General features: G+C 48.7%; 1 protein-coding gene across 2 annotated transcripts in view; it reads right to left on the reverse strand.

The window, feature by feature from the left end:
* Positions 1–3172: 3172 nt before the first annotated feature.
* KDM5B (lysine demethylase 5B) overlaps positions 3173–17746 on the reverse strand; it is a 55942-nt gene continuing 41368 nt past the window's right edge. For both annotated transcript variants that reach the window (XM_053963930.1, XM_053963929.1), the window contains exons 19-27: positions 15472–15827; positions 14255–14393; positions 12266–12445; positions 11241–11399; positions 8983–9468; positions 7004–7115; positions 5554–5708; positions 4567–4893; positions 3173–4027 (exon numbers count right to left, since the gene is read on the reverse strand). In XM_053963930.1, coding sequence (XP_053819905.1) covers positions 3890–4027; positions 4567–4893; positions 5554–5708; positions 7004–7115; positions 8983–9468; positions 11241–11399; positions 12266–12445; positions 14255–14393; positions 15472–15827 — 2052 coding nt within the window. In that variant the 3' untranslated portion in view covers positions 3173–3889. The remainder of the gene's footprint in view (positions 4028–4566; positions 4894–5553; positions 5709–7003; positions 7116–8982; positions 9469–11240; positions 11400–12265; positions 12446–14254; positions 14394–15471; positions 15828–17746) is intronic.

A 17746-nucleotide genomic window follows, 5' to 3' on the forward strand; every position in this document is an offset into this window, starting at 1 on the left:
TATGTGCCCTGGCAGGGTCCTGGCAGATAAACCCCTGCTGGAAGTCCCAGTTCCCTGAGCTGCTCTGACCCTGGAGCAGCCCAAGCACCCAGCAAATGCTCCCCAACGTTGGTTTTATCTTCCATAAAGCCTGGATGATGGAGAGCCTTCAAGTGAATTCCGTGTTCTGTATTCAAAGGATAAGCTCAGAGAATCACAGAATCCCAGGCTGGTTTGGGTTAGAAGGGACCTTAAAGCCCATCCAGTCCCACCCCCTGCCATGGGCAGGGACATCTTCCACTAGCCCAAGTTGCTCCAAGCTCCGTCCACCCAGGCCTTGGACACTTCCAGGGATCCAGGGGCAGCCACAGCTGCCCTGGGCACCCTGTGCCAGGGCCTCCCCACCCTCACAGCCAAGAATCTCTTCCCAATATCCCATCCATCCCTGCCCTCTGGCAATGGGAAGCCATTTCTCCTTCTCCTGTCCCTCCATCCCTTGTCCCAAGTCCTTCTCCAGCTCTCCTGGAGCCCCTTTGGGCACTGGAAGGGAGTCTAAGATCTCCCCAGAGCCTTCTCTTCTCCAGGCTGAACACCCCCAGCTCTCCCAGCCTGCCTCCAGAGCAGAGGGCCCCTTGGAGCATCTCTGTAGCACCTCAATAGGTGGAATCAAAGCGCTGAGTCTTCCTTGGGCGCTGGGTCTTCACTGGTGCTGTGTGAGCACACTGGGCTCTTCTCATGCTCCTGGGGTATGACACAACACAGGAACATCCCATGGACTAAAGGTGCCACAACAGGTACAATCTCAGGGTCTTGGCACACGGTACAGGCAGGATTTAAACCAGAGTTTTCAGCCTGAAATCCACAGGTAGAGTTACTTAATTTCATTTTTGTCCTGTTTTATGATTAAACGAATGTAGAAGCCATAAACTATTCTTATTAAATAAAGAATTAGGATCTGAGCAATCCAGGGAGGTTTGATGTACTTGGTTGCTGCATTATAAAAGTAAATAAAATAAAGAAAAGCAGCAGAATGAGGTGAGAGAGACCTTTTCCTGTTCTGGCTTAGCCTTTGGAAATCTGGGGTGCACAAAAGGAGGGGTGAAAGGGGCAGCTCATCCTCCCAGACTCTGAGCATGTTCTGCCCTTGTCACCCTCCCTGAGGATAAGGAATGTGCAAAGGGCACAGAGCAGAGCCCACCCCTAAGTGAACAAATCTCTCTCTCGTTTTGTTTAACAGAAGTCAACCCCCAATTTCATCAAGTCTGAGCATCCACATGGGGATGAGACCCAAGGGCAGGATCTGTGGCATGGCAGACACTGTCACCTCTTCCAGCCTCCAGCCACTGTGCAGGGGCCAGAGCTCCAGCAGGAAATAAGACACCAATCCTTCAGCAGTCCTGGGCTGCAGGCACAGCTCACCCATGGACCGGGGGCTCCATTTCTTGAAAAATTTCGAGCAACAATGTGGTAATTTCCAAAAAGTTGCACTCCAATTCTACTCAGTCAATAATCCTGATAATAAATGCTGCTGTTGGGATGCCAGAAGTTTCCTCTGACCCCCCCCACCCAAGTCCTCAAACTGACAATGGCTGGTCCTGCATGGGATCACCATGCTGAGCTTAACTGCATCCCATTTCCACTGGCACTTTTTGATAAACAGCCATTTCTTCAACAGAAAAAAAAAAAAATAAAGGGGACACAGAGAAACATCTGTAATGATTCAGCTGCATCAGACACTTGCCAGCTCCATTTCCAGCTACAGCACCAGTTTGTCTGTCTGTCCTCTCTGAAAGGAAGTTACTACAGAGCAGTGTTTTTCCCCAGCATTGCACAAAAATTCTTCCAAGCAAAAAGAGGAAAAAAATCCCATTTCTCAAAGCATCCTTTTGGTACTTAAACAAAAAAAACCAGTTGTACCATGGAAGCACAGACACAGGCTCAAGGCTCTCCCTCACCCCAGCACTTTCAGACAGATCACTTGAGCCAGGCTGAAGATTCTTTTAACAGGCAAAAATTAATGTTAAAAAAAAAACAAACAAAAAAAAACCAAAACAAAACAAAACAAAACAAAACAAAAAAAAACAACCAAAACAAAAAAAAAAAAACACCAAAAAAAACCCAAAACCCTAACCAAACCCCTGTGGGACCAAATTCTTGTACAGTTCTGATCCCACCCACACACCCTCCATCAGCCACATGCTCCAAGGCTCTGCCCTCCCCAGTGACTCTGTGCACTTCTGCCCATGGCAAAAGAGGTAAAACCAGCAGGGGAAAAAACTTACCAGCAAATTCCTCCTGGTGATGAGTGGAGGGAACCCCAAGCCCACCACAGTTCTGCTGAGGACAAGCTGTCATGGAGAATGCTCTCCCTGGGACAAAGATCTCCAGCCCTCCTGTCTCCCTGGGCTCCAGCAGTTCCACCACTGGCAGGCCTTGGAGCCACATCCCTCCACCAGGCCCCTTCCAGCTGTGTTCTGCAGCAGTGATTGCTCTCCAAGGGATTTTGGGTGCAGCCCCGTGTGGGAAGTGCCTTGTGGGCCCGAACACCCAAGCTGTGCTGCTCAGAGCTCCAGTCTCCTCTGGCAGCACCGTGGTGCCACACCTGCAGTGCCCCAGCTACAGGCCCAGAACAGCCTTTGGGAGAACCATAAATCTCCTTATTCCTCAGGCTTTGGGGCTAAATGCAGGTGGAAGCAGCTGAAGGGAGTCCACCCAGAGGCAGAGCAGAGCTTGCTGTGGCCACCAGCCCGGGCTGTGCGGAGCCAGCTCCCTGTGGGCCACAGAGAAGGTCACTGTGGCCACCAGCCTGGGCGGTGAGGGAAGGTCTCTGCTTTGCTGCAGCTGGGCAGGGCTGGCAGGAGAAGCTGCCCCACACCTTTGCTTCCTGTGTGAACTCTCTGGTTCTGCCCCTGACAAGTCCCAAATTGTACCTTCCATTCTTCATGCATTCAACCTGCAAATAATTTCAACTTTGGAAAAGCTTTGCAAAAATCTTGGAAAAGTTGGTTTTTTTTGGTTTTTTTTTTTTTTTTTTTGGTGTAACATTTGACCTCCCTTCTCCTTCCAAATCTAAGCAGACAAGAACCACCACAGCTTCTGCGTTGCTTCTTTGGAAGGTGATTATTTCTTGGCTAAGAGAACCCAGAGATGCAGTGTGGATTCAGAGGGAAATAAAACTGCATTTCAAACTCTCTAAAAACACCAACATTTAATTTTATAACATAACCAGGGGTTTATTCCACAATATAAACTGCAACATTTGATACAAGCTACCCAAAAAAGGAGAAAGCCAAAATACAGCTGTGGCAATTACTTTACAGTTTTTTTTTTTCCTGTCTTCTACATCACAGGGCCCTCAGTGACACTAGGATCTAACATTTGCTGACTGTACATCAACCAATGCTAGAAGCAACACGCTGTTCAGTTGTCATTCCAGTCACTGAAACCAGACATAGAAGTTATTGCTCAGATAAATAAACCTAGTCTACGAAAAACGAAGTGGAAAAAAACTAAAGTCTCCAAAGAGTTAACAGAGTAAACAGGGATTTCCTCAAAAGAGGATTATTGGAAAATTCATGGTGCAGGGTTTTTTTTGTTTGTTTGTTTTTGCACCCAAACCAAGCTCAATTAAATACGTCGGTAAATCCCAGAGGTAACTGAATGCTGTACAATAAAGGTGCCTTCCCAATCGGTGGAAACCCCTGCAAACAGTCAGCATCTCAAACCTCAACAACCACAAACAGATCAAGGGAAAATACAAAAGTGTCAAAAATTGTTCTGAGTTCTGGAAAATGATCCCATAAGGATAGAAGTAGCACCATTTGCAATCTGGTTCTTAAACCAGCCCCTGTGGCTTAACTGGAAAACTGGGAACCTTCTTTACTTGAGTCCTGAAGGGTTTATGGGGATTTTACTTCCTGTACTGGGCGTCCTTCCCGGCGCAGCTGGCGCAGATGTAATCCTCCTTCTCTGCCATCTCCGGGGAGATGCCCACACACACCTGGTGGAACCACTGGTTGCAGCTGCCATCACACTGGACCCAGTCGACCTGGTGAAGAGCAGACACAGGGGTCAGAGCAGGGCCAGGCAAAGTGCCCCGCACTCGTGGGCACTATTTACATGAGAAATGTCCTGTTCCACAGCTGGCTCCTGCTGGATATTCACTGTGCTCCCTGCACTCCCTGGCTGTGGGCAGGGCACACCCTCCCTTATCTTCCCATTGCTTTCCCACCTATCAGAGACTCAACATGCCTCTTCTCTACTTCCAGCATGGATGGGCCTGAACAGAGCCCCAGGCACTGCCCCCAGGACAGAGCCCATCCACACCTGTATCCCAAGAGCAGCCAGGACACAGTGTCTGCTCCACCCCACCTGCCCTGGTGTGCAGATGTTCTGATGCCACACGGCTGCCCCAGGGCAGGTGGGGTCGATCCTGCCCATCCCAGCTGCACAGACACCGGCTCTGTGTTAGCCAGGGCCTCTCACCCCCACCATGAACAGCTTTTCTGCAGTCAAACAGTCCCAGGGCAGCTCCCTGTCCCAGATCCCAGCACTCAGAACACCATGGCGGGTTCTGCCCCTCCTGACCTCATCCCCCTCGGGCTGGAGGCAGTTCACAGCTGGGCAGATGGCATCCTCATCCTCGGAGTCCTCCTGCTCTGAGAACGACGCGTCTGAGGGCACCAAGTGGCTGTCGCTGGAACGCTGCAGCTCCAGGAGCCGCTCCCGCTCTCTCTCCAGTTTGTTACTGCACAGATCTTTTGAGTGACTCAGTTTCAGTTTCTTCTTTTTGGGTGTTCTCATCTTTTTTACTCTTGCTCTCTTCTCACCACAGAAGGTCTCTCTCTCGAAACGCCGCTTCAGTTTTCTCTCCATGTAACTAATCCCATCCTTTTTCCCTCGGCAACACTCATTCTATGGGAAAGACATTTTGGCAAGGTTGGAAGTATGCAGCTAACACCCATTATCCTGTTATTCCATACCCTGATTTTAGGAATAGGTTTAAGTACAAGTGCAGTGTCGGACAGTGCTGCATTTTCAGTAGCATGAGATGTGTAAGAGGAGCCAAGGGCAGGGTCAGGCACCAGGGACAGAACTCAGAGAGAAAACCATCCTCATTTCCTGCCTCTGAGCCCACAGCTTCCACAGCAGCTCCCTTGGAAAGCCTCAACATAGGACAAGAGTCAAGTGTTCAAGGCCAGGATGGGACTTGGAACAATCTGATCTAGTGTAAGGTGTCCCTGTCTATGGCAAGGGGTGGAACAAAATGAGCTTTAAGGTCCCTTCCAACCCAAGCCAGTCTGGGATTCTGCAATTCTATGAAATCAGGACAGATTTACGTAAAATACAGAGACTGACCATAAACACGTATCTAAATTTCAATAATGTGTTAGGGCACAAATTGTATTCAATATTTTGTAACTAATTTATTACCAACTTCTTGACTCCTTTTTCACAAGGAAAAAGTATTTTCATGGAAGTGCAGCCACACACACAAACCCCAGTGAAGCCCAAGGGCTGAGGCAGAGCCCTTCCTCAGGGTGCCCCAGCTCAGTGCTGCTGTTGGACACTTGCCTTGTCACTTGTGGCTGTGCTGGGTGACCTCTGCTCTGGCTGCAGGGGCGGGCTCTGCTTCGTGAACAGGGCCTGGTACAGCTCCTGGATCTCGGGCAAAGAAACCTGCAGCAGCTGGGCTTCCATCATCAGCTCGTCCAGCTCGGTGCTAACGACTAGTGTGAAAGACAAGGAGACACAGCAGGAATTCTTCAGTGACAAGAACTGCACAGATAATGAAAAATCTCTGGTATCACAACAAAAAATGGTGAAAGACTTTAAATCTGCAACTGTATGAGTTAGTTCTTATTTGCTCCCTCTTGACTGTTCATTTTTAACAGCAGGGTTGCAAGGAAAGATAAAGGCTTGCATAGAAGCTCCTGCACTGTGGCTCAGCACCCTGGCCACGCTCCCATTCCCTGCTGGTTCAAGGATAAGGCATTGCCATCATTCCTGGCAAATTCTCCTGCTTCAGGAGCTGCAGGATGTGACAATCCCCTCACTACCCAACGAGTGGGTAACATGAACAAACTGAGAGGGGCCTGTACAGGGAGCCATGAGAGGAGAGGAAGGAAGGCTGAGGGTAAGCCTGGTGACAAGGTCCTGCTCTATGGTCACTAGCCACTGCTGCTACTGGCTCCGAAGCTCATGCAGGGCTCTGAAACAGTCCTGGCTGGGGAGGCCAAAATCTTTGTATAAATAACACCTTATTAATACACTACAACTCAAATATGAAAAATAAACCTGATGACACAAAGAACTGCCTTGTTTGATGTGAACTGTAACATTCCACTGAAATGGCTTTTCTAGCACTGGGATGGACTGAGCTGCACAGACATGAAGGTAAGTCTAGACTTGTGTCCCTGGAGCATTATGCATGAGGAGGGAAGAAATGGTAAATAATTTCTGTCACAGTCATAAAATGATGCAATTCACAGCTTGTCTATCAGCCCAACCCACTGAGTCTGAGATGAGGACGGTCCAGAGCCTGTGCTGAGTGACCCCAGCAGAGCAGAGCAGTCCCATGGGGGCTGGGGCAGCTCCAGTCTCTGACAGCTGGACAATTGTGCTGCAGCAAAGCTCACATGGACTCGTGTCCTGTGCATTAAGTACCCCATGGCTTCCAGCACCACATCCCTGCTGTTCCCATCCACCTCCTACACTTCCAGTGGCCCCTCCTTTTTCCTTCCCCCTTCTGCAGCTCGGCTGGGGCACAGCCTGGGGGAGCTGTTCTTGTGGGAAGGGGTCAGCTCTCCTGATTTCTCATCCCATTGTGCACACCCCTCTGCCAAAGCTGGACACTGAGCTCCAAAGTTGCTGAGGAGATGGAGAAACAACCACCAGGGCTATGCAGTCACAGGCCTGCTCAGCCATTTCCTGCTGACCAGGACACCCTCCCTGCCCCACCAAATATGGGAGAAAAAAGGAAGGGGCAGGGGGAAACCTCCCAAACCAAGTGAAGATTACAAACCATGAAGTGGGATGCAGTGCTGTCCTGTAGAGAATGGAGAATGCAAATACATGGTTCTGTTATCCCAGTCATGAGGCATGGAGAATGACATTGCCCCAATTGTCTGTGACACCTAGAAAACAAAACACAGATAGTTTCACTAAACATGGAGTTTGAAATGTAGAATAACTGCGAGAGGATCAACACTTGTTTCTCTTACAGCTAATGGAATCTTGTATCTGGTCCAAAAGACTGCAGCAGGGACATGCCAACAGCAAACCCTGCACCTCCTGACACTGCCAGGGACATCTCACCAGGAACCTTCCACAACACCCTCTGCCTCTAATCCACTAATCCAAGTGCCTGGGTCCCTTGCAGAATAAGGCTCTCCTCAATTCCCACTGCTGCTCTCAAGGGAATTTTTCAAATTCACCCACATTCCTCACTTTGGCCAGTGTTAAAGCAGCCCAGCTCCAGTGGTTACTGAAGAGCTTCTTGTGTGGAAGTGAGTGCTGAATTAGCCCAAAGGACAGGGAAAAGAGAACTGGGACAAGGAGAGGACAGCCGTGGTGAGACACTGGATTCACCAGAAAACCACCTCAAATCCATGGAGACTGAAGTTTCCTGAAGCTCTCACCTGCCCCGAGGTGCGCTGGGGGCCTGGCTCAGGCACACTGAGGACCCAGGTAGAGGGACCTGGTCAGAGGCTCTTCCACTGAGCTTCCCAGGGACCTCTGACTTGGGAAATGTAGTCACAAGGACCTGGACAAGCTCAGCCAGAAACACCTTCATTTGGAAGGTTTACTGACTTAAGGTCCAGACCCCTCAAAAATGGTTACACTGCTTTGGGTGGGAGGAACCTCACAGCTCCACGCTGAACTAATACCGTCACGCAAATAAAATGAAACTCACTGTTTCCATTTCTGGCCGAAACATCAACTTCTGTTTCCAAAATCTTGGCCAGTTATTTTCAGCTACACTAGCTGACCTAGCAAAATTATACTTTCACACCTAAATGACCAGAAAAAAAATCTCTTAAATACCTAAAGATATTTTATTTTCTCTATCTTGACTTGCCTTTTTGAAAAATTTGGTCCACTAGCCACTGGCACAGCTGGGTGAATGAGAAGCAGCTGCAACACCCTGTCAGGTGTGGCATGGTTTATGTTTTAACATAAGTGAACACAAAACCAGAAACACAGCCTAACTGTAGCTGGACTAGACTAGCTACACTAAGGTGCTTCAAAATGTAAAAGCAACAGAGTACATTCCATTTTGGGGTGTTTCATGTTCTTCATAGAGCACAGAACTTTGATTTCTGATATTTTTCTGTGTTTGTTATTCTCAGGAAAATTCTCTACCTCCTTTCTTTCTTTAGGTGTCCCTTTTGCTGAAAGAACTTCACTGAAAAAAGACAAACTCTCTCACTACCCCACCTGAAACAGCTGCTGTGGCTAAACCCAGCAATATGAACAGAATATTCGGTTTGGGAGGTCTAGCGGAAGCGAGGAGAGGCAGCAAAGGATGAAGACACTTTGTTGAAAACAACTTTGTCTGAGAGCCAAGCTGATAATGCACAGGACAGTTTGTGGCTCTGTCAGTAATTCTCAACACTTATTTGAATACTTGTAGGAGCAGAATATAAAGACCAACTGAATACTAAGCACTCCAGAAACAACAACTCAGCAGCTCTGTCATTAATGGTACCACAGCAGAACACAGGAGCTGGAAGAGGAGAGGGGAAAAACAGGTTCTTTGGGAGGAATTGTTGCTGGACTCCAGCAGAAGGGAACACGAAGCTGCTGCTGGGGCACACACACATCCTGGCTGAGAGGAACAGCAGGACCCAGCTCCTGACAGCTGTAAAGCAGGAACAAACCCTCTGCCTTGTTGGAATTTGTAGGGAGCTACGGCAGACCCAAATCCAGAGCAGTGTCACCCCCTGTCCTCACCGACCCCGTGCTCCCAGTGCCAGAAGCCCGTCCCTGGCCCAGCCTCACCTTGTTTGTCTCTGGCAGCTGGCCCGCCGAGGCTTGCCACCTGCTGTACAGTAATCCTGAGCCAACTTTGTCCTGGATGCGTTTTAGATTCCCTGAATACAACATTTGTTGTGCTCTGTGCTGCCAGTTCACAGTTCTCTCGATCATGTAGCGCAGGGCGTCCCCCTCGGGCAGCCGGACGCGGATGCGCTGCAGGGACGCCAGCAGCGGCAGGATCTTCTCCAGAGGCGGCTTCTCAGAGCGGCGGCACTGCGGGCACAGCCACACGCGCGGCCCCGGCGCGGCGCCGGGCACCGGGACGCAGCCCGTGTGGAAGAAGCCCCTGCAGAGCTCACACTGGATCATGGGAGCAGCCGGCTCCTTCTGGCACAGACACACCTTGAGCTCGGCGTCCTCCTCGCTCGACAGCACCTTCACCTCGTTCGCTGCTCGCAGGGCGCGCAGCGCCTCCATCTCCCTCAGCCGCGCTTCTCCCAGCGTGGCCATCTGAAAGGGAGGCAAAGGATGGCATCTCCAAGGGAACGCTGCTTGTCACAAACAGGGTGCCCTCTGCTCCATCACGCTGCAGACACACCAGTCTGCAGGGCTTTAAATGCTGGAATGAAGCAAGGACGGGGGTGTGCAGTGGGACAGCAAACGGGACTGGAGGGGCAGCACTGGGGATATGCTGAGGTGTGACTTCAATTCCCTTCCATTTTCTCATAAGGCCCTGAGAGAAAAAGCTTAACCTTTTGTAAAAAAATAGCTCCTAACCCCTTCTCTCTTCCAAGCAAAATTTTGTGTTTTGCTTGGAAGCAAAAAACACGGTCTGCCTCAAGCAGCTCAAATCCTGAAGAAGTGCAAGTTTGGATTGCAGATACTGCTCTGGGAATGTGTCTCTCAACAGTCTGACTTTGGATACTCAGAAAAGCTTCCTGGGCAGTTTTAACAAAAGCAAATGTACCTCTGACCCTCACTCTGTACATGCTGCCCAGTGCTCAGGGCCATGCCCTGACCTATGAACTTGCTCTGGGGATTGTGAACAGCAGGCAAAGTTCAGGTGTACCCTGGATGTGCTGTTTACCCTCTCTGCAGATGCTTATGATCTTTTTTTCAGGAATCTTTAGCACTAGCTCCTATAAAGACAGCAATATATTTCCGTTCCATAAAGGCTGTGCAAACCAGCTGTAACTAATTAATTCTATGTATTTTATAATGTATATAAACATACCAAGGAGGGTTTATAACTATATACAATGTGGTTATTTCTCACATGATAAACTTTCAAGCATAATTCCTGGACTAAAATCAGCTCTGGAAAAATTAGACAGCTGTGTCCAGCCTGGGTAGACATGGGACTGGAGCATAGCACATTCCAATGTGCACACAGGTGCTTAGCTGGGCTGGGAGTGTGGGAAGGTTCTGGTTCCCCTTGTATGCCAGAAGCAAACCCTGCCACACTGAAAGGCCTCTCTTTCCTGGGTGCAGCCCCTGGGAGTGCCCTGGGTCTCCTTGGCCAGGGCTGCTGGAGTCACAGAGGGCTGAGTGTGACCCAGGGCCCAGCCCGTCCCCACAGTGCCACGACAGGGACACCACTGCAGCTCTGGGGGTCAGACAAGAGAGGCCAACACCTCTGAAAGCACTGAAAGTACAAGTTTCAAGTAGTTGCCATAGGTTAAAACTTAAATGTCCCACATTAAATTACATTCAAGCCCCACCCAATGAGCCCCTACTGCATCTCATTAGCCACAGGACATAATTATCTGGCCCAGGCAGAGGTTCTGCACTAGGTCTGTTGGAATGAAGCCCTTCCCCACCAGCTACCAGTCTGGTCCACCCAGAACAGTGTTTCAGTGACTCCATAAAGCATGAGGTTTTCTTTAATTATTTATAATGTTTGTTTTAATTATAAATGGTGCTGGATTATTGTGTTCTTTGAAAGGATCAGACTTGGGCAAACCCTATACCACTTTTAATAATGTTTAGGTATGGTAGGGGAAATCAGGCCTCCATTTTTTTGTTTTCCTGTGCTTTGCTCAGCTACAGGCACTGCCTAGCAAACCATGAGGCTGCTTAACGCACAAAGCAACACGTGTTGTTTCCACTGAAAGCAATTTCGGGAAGTCTGAAGCAAACACAGAAAAGTGCAGTTCCAGAAACCCTGCAGAGCAGCACAGTGAGAACAGGGTGGAAGCCACACTCCTGCACAGGAGGCAAACAGAAACGAGGATTCAAGGAACTCAGAAGAAATTCCAGTTAGGAAAGATCTGACCACATACCGCGGATGCAGTGTCCTTGCTTTCAGAGAGAGCCCGCTCCAGGTCGCTCAGCGTCTCCAGCTTAGTGCTTTTCTTCTTGCCACTTGGCACTGGCTCCTTCAGCTTCTTCTGCTTCCTCTTCAGACTGAACATGCCAATGTCACACCAGGGACACAACACCTGAGGGACAGAACAGCAGTGTCCCACATGCAGCAGTGTTACACCTGCACTGTTCCTAACGTACCTTCCTGCCTGGATGCAGCCACAGGCAACTGGTGAGAACTAGGGTTCCTGTAGTTATTCCATCAAAGATCTGAGGGATTAGGATGAGTTTATCTGGAAGGTAGGGAGAGCTGGAAAGTTGGAATTTCAGTTTTGTAAATTGCCCAGTCCCAAACAATCCTTGTGTTTCACCCAGACTGCTGGGAGAGGAGGAGGGGAGAGAGATAGAGAACGAGAGCCGAAACGCTGAACGGCCTCCACGGGACTGAAACTGCAAAACCTGGGAAAGAGCAGAGACTCCAGAGGCTGCCCTACATTCCTGTCTGTCCCGACAGGAGGGGGCTCAGAGGGCCTCAGTGCTGGGCAGAGTGTACATTGCTCAAGGACTGCAGGTGTGACACAGCCACAGCTCCAGAGGGGCAGCAAACACAGCCCCAGCCTCGCCCTGGCACACCTGAACCTGAGGAGGATGGAGCAGGTGGGAACCTGCTCACCTGCAGCTCGGCCTGATGCACTGGAGTTAATCCATTGCCACAGACTTGTCAGTATTCCCATATTCGTATGGAAAATGTTAGACATGGCCTGCTCTTGTTAGCTACTGATTAAGAAGAATAGAGAAAACATAGCTAAATCTTAAGCATTTTAGAAGTTTAAAACTATTATTAGAACTATAGGTCACTAACAAAAGTTCTTATTAAAATAGTTACTGTAATCCTAAAGCAATTCTGCAAATATATTTAATATTTACTGCTCCTTCCTGGGCGCACACTGAGTTCCTGCACCTGTGCATGACTGAGCAGGCTGATCCCCTCCAGGCCTCTCACCTCCAGAAGGGAATACGGAGAGTTCTCACACAGGAACGTGTTTGCTGCACACTCCTTCCACGCCTGCACTTCGGCCACCAGGGCCTCCAGCCTGGGCAGGTAATCCAGGTGCACTGGGATGGACCGACCTCTTGTGACGAGCTCCACCAGCGTGTCCAGCACGGGCACACGGCCCCCAGCCTGCCGGGTGGGAAATGAGGAGATGCTGGATGCACCCAAGACACAGCACTGCCCAAGTCACAGCAGTCACTCAAGGAATTCAGGGCAGGCTTTGTAAAAATGAATTTAATGCTCAGACAGCTCAGTGATCTGCACTATCAGTTCAACATTTGTGCTGCTCGTGCATTTAGTCCTTGACTACAAGATAAAACTAACAACCCATTTGGGGGCTGGGAAGCAAGAACACACTTGCCAAATGACCCTTTGAAAAGAAAATAGAACAAAAACAGATACTGCCAACAATATAAGCAGCTTCCCAATCTCACAGTGCATTCACAGCAGAAAATCAAACGAATTCTGAAATCATAAAATTATACAGTTATTAACATTAAGAAAAGATCTCCTAGATCAATTTCAGCAATTAACCCAGCATTGCCAAAGCCACCACTTGTCCCTGGGTGTCACACCCACATACCTTTTAAATCCCTCCAGGGATGGTGACTCTAGCCTGGACAGGCTGTGCCAGGGCCTGACCACTCCTTTCAGTGAAGAAATTTTCCCCAACATCCAACCTGAACCTCCCCAGGTGCAACTTGAGGCAGTTTCCTCTCATCCTGTCCCTTGTTCCCTGGGAGGAAACTCTTGATTCCCCTGGCTCCAGCCTCCTTTCAGGTACTGCAGGGAGCTCCAGCACCAGAAGACAAGTTTAACCCAGGCTGTGCCACGCCAAGAGTGAGAACAACCCCAGTATCCTGTGTGCCACTCGGGAGCAAGCTCCGGCCATTCCCTTGGCACCCCACACCTCAGGCAATGCAGGTACCACACACCCAGGGGTTAAAGCAGCACAGAAGGGAATTCCAGAGGTAATTTCTAGAACAGGCAGGTGTGGGACTGGAGAACTATTCACCAAAACAACCCCAACACCTCTAGCAACTTCAAAGTCCTGATGCCAAGAACTTCCTGCGAGTCACAGTGATTGCAGGCATTTAACAAAACCTTCACAGAACCGAAGCAGAAATTCTTGGCACAGACAGAACTAGTTTTCCATATTCAGGAGGCAGAATTTCAGAGTCCAGACCAAGAGATTAGCAAATGCCAAGAAAAAAAAAAAAAAAAAAACACTCAAATTCTTTCAAGACAGCCCTCAAATGAAAGTTAGTATTACATGAATTTTATTCCTTCAAAATATTTAAATCCAGGAAAATGAGTTTTTTAAATAAGAGCCAAAACATTTTTTTATTAAAAGCCGAATTTAGGCCAGATGGGCCTGAAAATATCCCTAAGCTAGATTAGAGCTCACTTTATAGAAAAAAAAATGAGGACAAATGAAAAGATTTGGCAATTTATACCAAAATGTGAAATCAGGGCTATCCTAGTGCCACCCTGGACTGATCTGGGCAGTCCCATTGACCCCTGGCTTGAGCACTTGCAAGGCTGAGCCAGGAACTACTTCCGTATCAGCACTCTGTACCTCAATGTACTACACAAAAATGTGATTAACAGGGACTTGTTACTAAGCAACTCATAAAAAGTGACCTTGAGGTGAAGTTCCATAATGCAGTAACTTTTTAACTTTAGATTTTTGCTAATAGCTGCTTTATAGATTTTATTGCAGGCAGTTTGTTGCAGAGGCGGAGGAATACAGACCAGAAACAGAAGCAAGAATCAGGGCAGTGAGTGTAGCTGCTCCATGGCTGAGGTAACCAATGTCCCAGACTGGGTGCTCTGAGCCAGAGCAACACCAGAGCCCTGGAGCACACACGGGGTCTGGGGTGGCTCTGGTGACATGAGCAGGGTCACTGTCCCTGCCCAGCAGCCAGGCTCACATACCTGCAGAGCCTCCACCTCCTGCAGCCAGTCCTTGGCCTTCTGCACCGCATCCTTCAGCGCTGCTCCATTCGGGAGGTAGGCTGGGATCTCCTCCAGTTCCTTCACTGCTGCTGCCAGGCTGCTCAGGGACTGCCGGGGCCTGGGGGAACACAACAGCCCAGATGTGAGATGCTGCTAACAGGGGAGACTCTTCCACTCAGCTGGGTTATTAAAATCAGAGGGCCACACCAACTGATGAGGTTACTGATGATGTTCAGTACTGGCTGCACCCAGCAGAGCTGGGGTGTCAGGAGAAGGGGAGATTTAGAAATGTCTGTCTAGCCTCTTACTAGAAATATTCTCACATTTGGACTTAAAGAGGATGTACCTTTTATTAATTTTTGGATAACAAACACCCACCAAACCCCAGACCAGCACCAGCTGAGATATTATGCATTAGAAGGTTAAAACTCTGAAATGGGCTTTTCTGTATTTCTGAAGTTTTAGAGAGGTACAAACACAACAGAGATCCCTATCAAATGTTAAACTCAAGCTTAGTCAGTAATGTGCTATATGAAGTTGTCTTAAAATACTGTGGTTAGTAGTGGGTAAGAAATGTTCCAATACTTCAAGTATGACAAAATTTAAAAAATAAAGGAATCTTGAGGGAAGAAACCTGGCCCATAAGTTTGTGCCACGTTCCTAATTTTTAAGTACACTGTGCTCTCCCCTGTTTTACTTTATAAATCAGAAAGTAAAAACCACAAGAAAAATTTTCTTAGAAAGGATGCATTTGGCTTATTTCCTTCTTCTCTGCACCAATTAATCTGGAAAAATCTCCTTGTTAGTTAGAAATAGTCTTATATGGACCTCTATGGACTATGAAGTTTCACCTGCTGGTGGTACCTATCTGAGCTTGATCTGAACATGTGTCCTCCAGCCCGAAACTGGGGAGAGGAGCAGGTGGAAAAGAAGGAAGAGGCATCTTAAACCCCTTTCCTGTGGCACAAGAAGAATTTACACAAGATGGTTGAGCAACACAAACACTGCAAGGCAAGACACATGAAACTGCTCCATCTCTCATCCCCCTCCTCCAGCCCTGTCCCTTCTGGCTGGCACAAGCTTTGCCTTCATGCTGGGAACTGGATGAACAAAGGGGAGCCCCTCCAGGAGTCAGGGCACTTCCATCTGAAACCACTCATGGAACTACAAAATGCAACACTGAGATTTAGCTCTACCTGGCCTTTATCAGGTTCCTGGCTTTGTCATCCCAGTGCTCGGACACGGTGAGGAGCTCCTGCAGCTTGGCCATCGCCTTCTCAACTGCTGGGTAGGGCGCGAGCCCCACCCCAGAGTCTATGAGGCGCCTCATGTCATCCAGAGTGAGGGAGCTCTGCTCTGAGCAGGCCAGCTGCACGTCCTCCAGCCAGCGCGCCTGCTCCAGCCGCGTCCGCAGCTCCGGCAGCTGCGGCAGGTCCACGTCAAAGTCAAAGCTGACGTCCAGCAACTCCTGCAGCTCTGCAGCACTGGGCATCTCTTCAGAAAGGAGCTTTTGGCTTTGCTGTTGGAAGGCTTCCACACGGTCAAGGAGATCCTGAAATACACAAATGCAACAATAAATCAGATGGAAGTCCTCTGCCAAGTCACTTGACCATGGAAGCGCAGGGTTAACAATGGGAGCACAGGCTCCTGGCAAACCCCCTGCTGCATAGTGCACATGGCAAATTATCCCCAGGGCTGAAACACTAGAATAGTGTATTCAACACACAGCTTTGCCAGCTCCTGTGGCCACAAGCTTGGATATCCCAGAACAAGGCAATCCCAGACACAGGGGTGTCAGAAAGAGGGCTCGGAAGAACAGAAAGGATGGAAAGGGAAATTGAGCCTTCCATGGGTGTTGCTGGCTGGCTTTGTTTTGGAATGGCTCAGGCAGCTGAGGAACAGCAAGGTAAGGATTTATGAAGGCTTTGCAATACACTGGAAAGGGACAGAAGTTCTGATGTTCATTTCTGCTGCACTGCTAAGGCTTTTGAACTGCACCCCACAGTCCCAGTGAGCCACAGGCATTTTACTCTCTCATGCAGGGGAACACCTTCTCTCTCTCCATGCCCTCAGCAGCTCATTACCCCAAAAGGTATTTCTGGGGCTGTTTGTACTTTCTGGGACAAAGGACAGTCAACCAGAGTAATGCCACAGTGAAAGCTGGGATTATTCTCTATGAAGCAACCTGCCCAGTACTGCCAGTACTGCCTGAAATGCTGTTCCTGCAGGAAGTTCTTCCCTCACAGCTGACACCTTGGCATTTTGCCAGTGAAGCTGTTTCCCAGGGGGCAACCTCTTCCAGCATGGAATAAAACATTTTTTAGAGATAGACTGAATTGTGAACCCATCTCCAGTAAAGTTGGTCATTTATATTAACAGACTAATTTGCACAATAACACATAATTGAGGCTTGTTGAGGATGATACAAAGGAACACTCTGACCATATGTGTTTGTTATTCCCCTGTTCAGGAATGCCAGATGGAGAGGAACTGTGTGCATGTCTGGCATTTCTAAATTTCTGCTTTTCAACCAGCAAGAAAACTTCACAGCTTCAGTGCTATAAACAAATAACTGTAAATAGGACTGCATCAAATCCACGCACTGCAGGGCAGATAAAGCTTCCAAAGCACCAGTCAAAGCTGACCAGAACTGGTTTATTCCCATTCCATGCCATTTCCATGGCACCATCTGGTGTCTCAGTGTTGGGTGGATACTTGAGGGACAGTTCAAGACCTGGACACGGCATCTCCTGGTTTCAAGTGTCACAAATATGCAAAGCCCTTCTCCTTTAAGACAGGAATTGCAGCTGTACAGAATTTTTTTTTTAATTGCCCCTCAGTGTGATATGGAAAATTTTGTCAAATTCTGAAACAAGATCTTGAATTACTTTCACTTTGCCTGAGGGCTCATCATCTGGGGAGCACAGAACCAGCACAGCTGGTGGTTGTGGGATTCAAAGTGATCTGACTCCAGCCAGCAGCAGGTTCTCTGCTAGAGAGAGGATTTGGCCAGCCTGGGCTGAGTTTGGCTGGAGTTATCTGTGGGGTTTCCCGGAATGTGGGTTGAGAGCACAAAGAGGGATCTAATTACAAGACTGAGAAAGCTGATTCTGGATTAACAAAGAAGGAAAGTGGTAAGGACAAGAGAGCTGTCTCTCAGAGCATTGGGGAGTTTGAATGTTCTCAGATTAACCTGGCTTTACTCCTAAGAGCAGACCCCAGGTAACTGACCCCAAACTTTTAACTTGTAGTTACCCAGGTCATCCTGCTCCTTCTCCTACAATCCTTCATACAACATGAATGGTTTGATTTGCCTGTGCAGTATAAAACTCTGCTGACCACGAACAGCAGCTGGTCAGAGCTCCTTTCTTCAGCATCCCATGTGCACAAGTCACCCCAGCCTGCCAGTGCCCAGGTATTAACTCTTGGAGCAAACAGTGAGATGGGAGATGAACGCAGTGCGAACCCATC

The sequence above is a fragment of the Vidua chalybeata genome, chromosome 24 (genome assembly GCF_026979565.1).
Source record: "Vidua chalybeata isolate OUT-0048 chromosome 24, bVidCha1 merged haplotype, whole genome shotgun sequence".
NCBI classification, from domain to species: Eukaryota; Metazoa; Chordata; class Aves; order Passeriformes; family Viduidae; genus Vidua; species Vidua chalybeata.